The sequence below is a fragment of the Nannobrachium achirus genome, assembly GCF_963921795.1.
Source record: "Nannobrachium achirus genome assembly, chromosome: 3".
Lineage (NCBI taxonomy): Eukaryota > Metazoa > Chordata > Actinopteri > Myctophiformes > Myctophidae > Nannobrachium > Nannobrachium achirus.
The window spans coordinates 45,355,703-45,364,132 of record NC_137812.1 but is presented as its reverse complement, the minus strand read 5'-3'; the positions used below and the strand labels follow the sequence as shown (position 1 = coordinate 45,364,132).

The 8,430-nt window shown below is 43.5% G+C and overlaps 1 protein-coding gene across 1 annotated transcript in view; it reads right to left on the bottom strand.

Moving 5' to 3' along the window:
• ptprdb (protein tyrosine phosphatase receptor type Db) overlaps positions 1–8,430 on the bottom strand; it is a gene marked incomplete at its 5' end in the record, with an annotated part of 121,778 nt that overhangs the window by 78,384 nt on the left and 34,964 nt on the right. The window contains 3 exons of the mRNA XM_080721173.1: positions 395–505; positions 2,369–2,386; positions 6,465–6,653. Of these exons, the coding sequence (XP_080577299.1) occupies positions 395–505; positions 2,369–2,386; positions 6,465–6,653 (318 nt within the window). The remainder of the gene's footprint in view (positions 1–394; positions 506–2,368; positions 2,387–6,464; positions 6,654–8,430) is intronic.

Below are 8,430 nucleotides of genomic sequence, written 5' to 3'. Positions count from 1 at the left end.
CCCTTCTAGAACATGTTTCATTGTGACACTTAAACAGTTGAGTTAATTTGACTCTGAGAGTGTGAAAATGTAGCACATGTAGTAAATACCTTTTAATTAAAAATATATAAGAAAATAGATATATGTACCTGTACTTGTACTGTTCTACATTTCAATTGTATTGACTATACTTGTACTGTTCTCTTGCTTTGGCAATGTAAACGTATGTTTTCTCATGCCAATAAAGCTCATTTGAATTGAATTGAATTGACTAATAAAAAGAAAATAAGTGTAGATCCTTAGAGTAAAACAATACATGAATATTATATTTAAAACATTTTTTTTTTGAGAATTGCACCTCTGAAATGGAAAAATGTGGTGCTGGATGGTGGCTCTGGAAATGAGAGTCTCTTACCTCTGACATAGAGGTTAGCAGGGGTGGAGTAACGTGTCCCATCGCTGTTGGTGGCAACGCACTCATACTTCCCCTGGTCAGACTCCTCGCTCAGCTCTATCTGCAAGGCACCTGGATGGAGGCGGGGGTGGAGGACACAGAGCCAGAGAGAGGACAGAGAACACAGAGCGATCACACAGGGTGAGAAAGATGTCCGTTAACCGTGCGCTGGCATAGGTGACATTATTAACATAGAAATGGGAAGAACTGAATTGGAAACTGGAAGAAAATGAATCTGGTTCGAGTGGTTTCAGGGGAAGCTTCAGCGAAAACAAGCTGAATTGTGTAACCCCCAGACTAAAAAGGGTGAGCCAGTTCTACGGGGAGACGTTAGTTTCTATCACTGTCAGCAAAAACAAAAACACCCCAACAAAATAAGGGCAAGTTGTGAGAAGAGAAAAAGGAAGAAAATATGGGTTATAAGACAAAAACAGAGAATGTTCTTCATGCAAGCCAGACACAAATCCGCCAACCAAACCGAAAAATGTGGAGAAATCCAGATACAGTACAATACTTTTAAAACCCTTTGCTGAAAAGTGAGAGCCATTTCTTTCACAGAGCAAAATGCAGTTTTGTTTTACAAGGATATAAAAACTATTGCCATGGCAATAAGATATCCCCAAGCCCCTCAGGATCCACCAAAGGGATCAGGTGTGTGATGTCATAGAAACCATTAAAAGACATCAACCAATTGCCATTAAGGCCAGAAGACACAAAAAAAAAGGAACGACATACGCAAAGCCTTGGAAAGGGGCCCGTGCTTTCTCGCTCCCTGAAAATAGAAAAACGGTCAAAAAAAGGTCATCAAGAGGTTTTGATAGATGGGGTTGATGGGGATAAGGCAAAAAAGCGCCCATAAAAAACTTTATCAAAAAAGTGGTTGTCTGGGGCTTTTTGACAGCGATGGGATAGAAAAGAGACAGGAATTGGTATATTTGAATGGTAACAAAAAAAGGAATGTAATACGTGTGTGGGCGGCGTGCGTGCATGTGTGCATAGTGAAGTCCTCAGTGTTAAGTTAGCTAGGTTAACTCAGAGTACACAGATGTAGCCACATGGACCTGTATAGGTCCATTTAACACTAAGGGTTTCACAGTGTGTGTGAGAGAGAGGATGACTACGAGTGTGCCTGAGATTTCACCATCTGGACTTTTCAGGTTGAACGCATTAACAGCTGGGAGGGAAAACAAAACAAGGCTCTCTGATTGGGCCAGTATAGGCGTGGTAAGAGTGGAGGTGGGGTCAAGATCAGGACAAGACCCCAGAAAAAAAGAGGGAGAAAAAAAGAATAATATAAAAAGGACGTAAGATTAAAACAAAGGGTAAAGATTGAATGTAGTATGCTTTGTCACCTCAAACTAAGCAACACAGGAGTGAAACCCTCATAAGCACAACACACAAAGAAATGAAAAGACAGCAAGATGTTGCAAGAAGCTACAGGAAGTCTCATTGAACCGATGAGATGGAAACACAAAAAGAGAGAGAGAGAGGAAGAGACAGAGAGAGAGAGCGATAGAAAGAAACAGAGAGAGATCACAATATGCCACAGAAGCAATGCATATCTGAAGAGTTACACAGTTAACTTTGAGGCGGAGAAGTGGAAATGAAGCAATAAAAAGGATGAAACGAGATGAGAGGAGAGGAGGTGATTATTATTAAGTCACTGGATAATGAATTGCTCACTCAATTCCAATTTTCCCCCTCTGGCCCCCATCATCGGTTACACACTTCTCACAGATCTGAAGCGGGCCCGGATTAGCATTACCAGCACGGTAAGTATCTCGGTAAATGGACTAATTCCGTACAGAATGGAACCCACGTCCCCGGCGTTTTCAGACCTATGAGATGTGGAACTGGTAGAAGAGGAGGGTAGGGCGGGGTTGAAATGGAATCAGGCCCACTGTTGTGTTGTGTTAGTCCTCCCGGCAGTCTTACCTCGTATGGGCGTGCCACCTGAGTGGGCAATGAATGCACGAGATTAGAGAAGAAGAAGAAGAAGAAATTGTTAGTACCACAGAAGGAGAACGGGAGCAGGAGGGAGGTATATATAGGACGGGGGAGAGGGGGGAGGAGGGGGGGTGGGGGGTCTTGGAGAGGAGAAGAACCAAATTAGATAGAAGGACTTGATACACCTGATCATTAGAGAGAGAGAGAGAGAGAGAGAGAGAGAGAGAGAGAGAGAGAGAGAGAGAGAGAGAGAGAGAATCAAGAGTGTAAATAAAGAGAATAAGCCTGAGGTGAGAGAGAGAGAGAGAGAGAGAGAGAGAGAGAGAGAGAGAGACTAGATAGATAGAATGACAGACAGTGACAGAACTATAAGGAGATAAGTTATTGATTTAACTTCATTGACTTGCAGCAGGGTAGGGTGTGGGGGGTGGGATTGGGATTGGGGGTGGGGGTGGGTGTGGGGGAGGCTGGTAGTGTCTTCTATCTATACTAGCAGCATGTCTGCACAGCAGCACTACTGTACACCTCTGGGACAAGGACGCACACTAGACTCCCAGGGCCTGAGTGAAACCATGCTCCCATATACAGTACAGTACGTCCACATGAAGGGAACTATTATAGGTGGTCCGTCCACATTGTGTGTCCACTTTTATACCATTATACAATGATGCTAAAAGGATAACACAAGAAAGCCCTGAGGGCTTGTTTCCATTGTGGTCCGGGATTCATGGTAATTGGATACACCAGTGGTTCCCAAACGTTATAGCTCGAAAACCCAAAAGAAGAATTAGACATTTGCCCGGGATCTAAACTAGATTGTCTTTTTTTCACTACTTTTTAAACATTTGTTTTCTAATTTATGGAATTTCTTAGATTTTCCTTTTATTTATTCATGACATTATTTAGAAAAATATAGATTATATTCATATATTAATTGATGAAAATAGGAAAAAAAAGTAGGAAACAAAAAATAAAGGGACCCATAAAAATGTGTCCGTGACCCACAAATGGGTCCTGACCCAGTGTTTGGGAACCAGTGGGTTACATCAGTGTAGGTCAAAGTATATATCAGGCTTTAGTCCTGGCTGTAGACTGGGCTAGAGTCTGGGGCTATAGGTCACTGCTGCTTCTCAACGTTGGGTCCAGGCAGAGGCGTCAATTGGGTATGGCAAGGTATGGCAGCTGCCATACCTTGGCTACAGGGGGAAAGAAATAAAATGTACTTCTTAATTAAAATAAATTCATCATGCCTGTTGCTAAGGTATGGCAACATGACTGGTGTTTTGCACGTGCGCGAAGGTGCGCGTGCAAAACACCAGTCATGTTGCCATACCTTAGCTTTTGCTGAACTGACGCCACTGGGTCCAGGGACCACCAGCGGTCCAAACGGAACCCCACAGGTCTGCACGTGGATATTGATAAGTTATCTGTTCTTCAACAGCATGTCTCCATTAATATTACTGAAGTGACAATAAGGAAAACTACACAACTGGGAGCTCTAGTCTATTCTTTTCTTTTAGGTACAGCGATGTCTCAAGCTACGGTGAATTATGGGCTTTTTTTATTCTATCTTTTTGGCTGTGTAAACAAGCCAGAGAAGAGGTGCTCGCTGCAAGGATCATACATGTATATGTAATGTATTTACATGTGCAGTATGCACTGGGTTTGGCCACACCACAAAATGCCTGCATGTGTGCCCGCATTGGAGTGAAAATAATCAAATCAAATGAAATATCGTCGTTGTCGGGTGAAGACCTTGTATGTCCAAAACCGTTCGTTTTGCATTTATCACTTTAAAATGATTTAAACTAATGAAAACAGCCGATCCACAAGCACACAACGCCTCGCACTGTTTGTAGATCTGCTGTTTTCACTACTTTTGTGCGACAGCCTTGTATGATGAAGCAGGGCTTTACTTTGAGAAAGAACGTACACATTTGAAACTTGGAGATACAAGGTTTCCGCCCGACAATGACGATATATTAAAACAATAGTAGGGAGTTCTATACAACAGGGATGGGGCAGGGGGATGCTAGCAGCCTGAAAACCTAGTAGTCATTGATTTTCAACCAGTGGCTCCACCAGAGGCCCACCGACAGCCATCTGCAGCTGATGGCTTATTGACTAGTAACCCTATACAGCAGCAGGGAGTGAGCCAGTGAGTGAGTGAGTGGGTGAGTGGGTGAAAGAAAGAGAGATTAAGTGAGGGTGATTGAATAAGTGAGGGTGCGCTGGGGGAGGGGGGGGGGGTTCAATAGGTGAGAGTAAGGAGAAAGTCGTGTTCTTTCTTTGGATGTGGAAAAGTTGTAGGTGCAACGGATGAGGGGTCAGCTCAAAGGTGCCAGGGGTGGGCCAGCCGTTGTGAGTACAGTGTGTGTGTGAATATGTGTGCACGTGCCTGTGTGTGTGCACGAGTGTGTGTGTGTGTGTGTGTGTGTGTGTGTGTGTGTGTGTGTGTGTGTGTGTGTGTGTGTGTGTGTGTGTGTGTGTGTGTGTGCGTGCACGCGCGCGCGCGTGTGTGTGTGTGTGTGTGTGTGTGTGTGTGTGTGTGTGTGTGTGTAGTGCACTAATGCATGGTGCCTGTGTTGTGACCAGTCAGTGTGACTGTTAGTAAAATGCGTTGCCATGCATTTTAATAACACCACATTATTATTGGAACAGGTGAGAGAGAGCAGCGGCATCATCAGTGGCAATTAGTGTGTAGAGAGAAGACAGATAGGAGTAAAGGTTGGGAGCCTCAGAGCTGAAGCACTTACCAAAGGACTCTGTTGTTAAAAAAAGATACAAAGAGAAGAGAAACAGCATAGACATGGCATTACAATGGGACCATCGGTTACACAGACGAGTTGACTCACTTTAGAAAAAAAGCCTTCGACAGTAACAGCGGCTCCGTTAAAGGTCACAGATACTGATTATCTACAGACATTGTGTGCGCTAACGAGAGTTTTAAAAAGTCAAAGCTAACATCACGATCCATTTCCCTAATTATCACAGAGAATACCAGTATATCACACCAAATAATTTCATGCTGACATTTTGAGTCGTTACAGTTGGCTTACTGTTTTGTTGCTTTGGAAATAATGTAAAAGAAAGGTCAAACCGGGAGTTTTAACGGGGAGTCTGCATACGGAGTCGTAATGCCAGATTTACACTTAGCTGTGCCCCCAGTGTCACGCACTGATAATAGCTGATCTACAAGCTCACGACAAAGCTGTTTTCAGTGTGCGACACCCACGCGACAACCAAGTATAACTCAGGCTTCAGGGTTGAGCCAGAGATAGGAACGCAAAGCAGGATTGAGGGTCCAAAGTTGTCTGGAAGCAGGAAGGGGTTTAAGGGGGGAGGGGCTTGGCTACAATACGTTGTGATCTCACACTACTGTGGCTATTTGATGTATAGCCAAACATATTATTGCAGAATGGCTGAACGTCTGTCAATTTTTATTTCCACACCAGGCACGATTCAAGTCCATGACAGAGATGGAAATCACACATTGTTCATTTAGTCACAGCAGTGAGCTATTTCAGAGAGTGGGGTATTCCCAAAGGACAGAGCACCATCATCATCTGCATAAAACCTTCTTGTGTGTACCGGTTCTGGTCTTGTTTTTTTGGTCTGTATAAGAGAACAATGAACAATGAGTCCAATATTTACAATGAGTTCGCACCACTTTGTTGAAAGGTTAACGCTTCTGTGATGGTGATGTGCGTAGGAAGACCTCAGACCGCTCAGAGACAAACGGAGAGTTGGGAAACACCGGATACAGCAGACAAAGAGTTAGAAGAAGAGCCTGGGAGACTTGACGCATTGTCAACTCAGACTACGAAAGACAGCGAGGAGCAGCTGAGGAGAGCAGCCAATAAACACGGCAGGAGTGGAACAGCAAGGAAGACGGGCACGAACAAGGGACCAGAAAACAGAGGCATTTATAGATGAAGAAAAAGAGGGAAGGCTAGGGAAGGATGGAGGGAGACAGACAGACAGAGTGAAAGGGTGCGGGGACAAACAACCGAAATGAGACAAGGTTCAGGGAGGAAGAAAGAGAGACATTAGGAGGAATGGGGGGGATAGGCTAAATTGTTACCTGAGCGGAGCTGCTTGATTCGTCCATTGTTATTGGACGTGTTGACCGGCAGGAAATCCTTGAACCAGGTGATTTCTGGGTCAGGGTTGCCACTGGCAGCACAGAGCATGGTGGCGGTCCGCGAGCGCTCCACCACCTTCAGCTGGGGTCCCATGTCGATGGTGGGGAAGCCCGAGGGCAACTGGTCCTCTGGTGGAGTCAAATACAGGCGGCAGGGAGAGTTAGACGTGATTTTTGTATTTGCAGGACTCCTCTCAAAGGCAAGTAGACCTTGAGAGGAGTCAAGTGAATGTTTATAAATAGACCGTTTAAAAATAGACCTTTATTGATCCCAAGGGAAGTTCCAGAGGGAAATTATGTACATAATTGATTCATAACATGGTCGACATCAGTTTTCACCCGTGGATCTCCCAAAGACGCAAAAGAGTCAATAACAAAGCCTCAGGGAAGTGTCCTCAGATCAGATCAGATCTGATCTGATCAAATATGAATTAACAGTCTGTAACAATTTTCTTTGTTTTCGTTGGGAGCTCAGCCCCCGCATCAATCAAATGGAGATGTCAAATAAAGTCAGTTCGATTGGGGAGATGTGTGGAGGGTCTTTTGGGATGGCAAATCAAATGTGAATTCAGGAGCCGTTTCACTGTGGTGAAGATGTTCAAAGGTGGTAGCCTAACATCAGTCCGTTAAAGAGGAAGATATGAAAAGCGGTTGGCGTAAAACATCATAGACTAGATAAAGATCTAGACCCTTTCCCTTAGGGAATCCCTAACATTCGCAAATAAACTAGAAATACTGAATCGCTAATCAAATGCCTCTGCCAGCCATGCAGTTTATGCATGTCTGCTCTGTCTCTCTGTCCGACTTTGAAGGGATTTAATAAACGCTATTACGTGTATTCTTAGAGGATATGTAAGTAATGTGTGATTTGACTTGAGTCCAAATGGACATTTGTGTGTTCAGGAAGTTGGGACACAGGGACAGACGGACAGACAAACCGAAAACATAATGTTGCTGGGCAGGCCGGCAGAGGCATAGAAATAATGTGTCAAAGGCATTGCATTGTCAATCACACATTAGGGCATTCACGAATAGTGATTTTTAGTATTCGAATTATTCGACCTCAAAGTATTCGAATAGTCGAATATTCGACAGGACTGGCCAAACTGTCAAATATTTAAGTACAAGAGGCGAACATTGTGAAAATAGCCGATCTCTCGATTGGCTATTTTCACAATATTTATCTGCGGAACCGAGTCTCATAAAATGTAATACCTACAGTTCCAAGTGCTTGTCAGAATATTTGAATATCTGGTGAATGCCCTATCACACATTGGCCCCCTTTATGGTTCCCTATATGGTGTCTGTTCCCACATCAGATGAATGTATGTAATGGATACAATACTACAATACCAATGCTTGTGGGTGAGGTGTATTAAGCACGTGATGCTATAGGCAAAGGCTCCAGACTATAACAGACATCCTCTAGGGACGCAGTCAGGACATAGAGGATTTCTTATTTTATTTTTTCTTCTCGGAATATCAATCGAGCCAACTGTCAGTGCACATATCACTGTCCCTGGCTGGCAAGTGCCCACTGCACTGACATCTTGTCTGAGTAACACCAGGAAATGACAGCTCCTATCACGAAAGCTGCATTGTAGTATAATCTATGCAACAATATATCTATGTCAGCAAATTTCAGCTTTAGTTGCAACATTGTTCTTGTGAAGTAGCTTTGTACTTATTAGTGAAGATTATGAAGGTCATTATGTCCGTTTGGAGACAAGTCTATTGTAAACTGCCTACCCTGCCCTGTGTTGCCTTAATATTTCACTTATAAATTGCTAGTAATAATTACATGGATATTATCAACCACAAATTACACAGAGGTCTTGTCTCTACAAGGGAACGAAAGTCAACTTAATTGATGATCTCTACATTATGCATAATTCCTTTTTTGCTC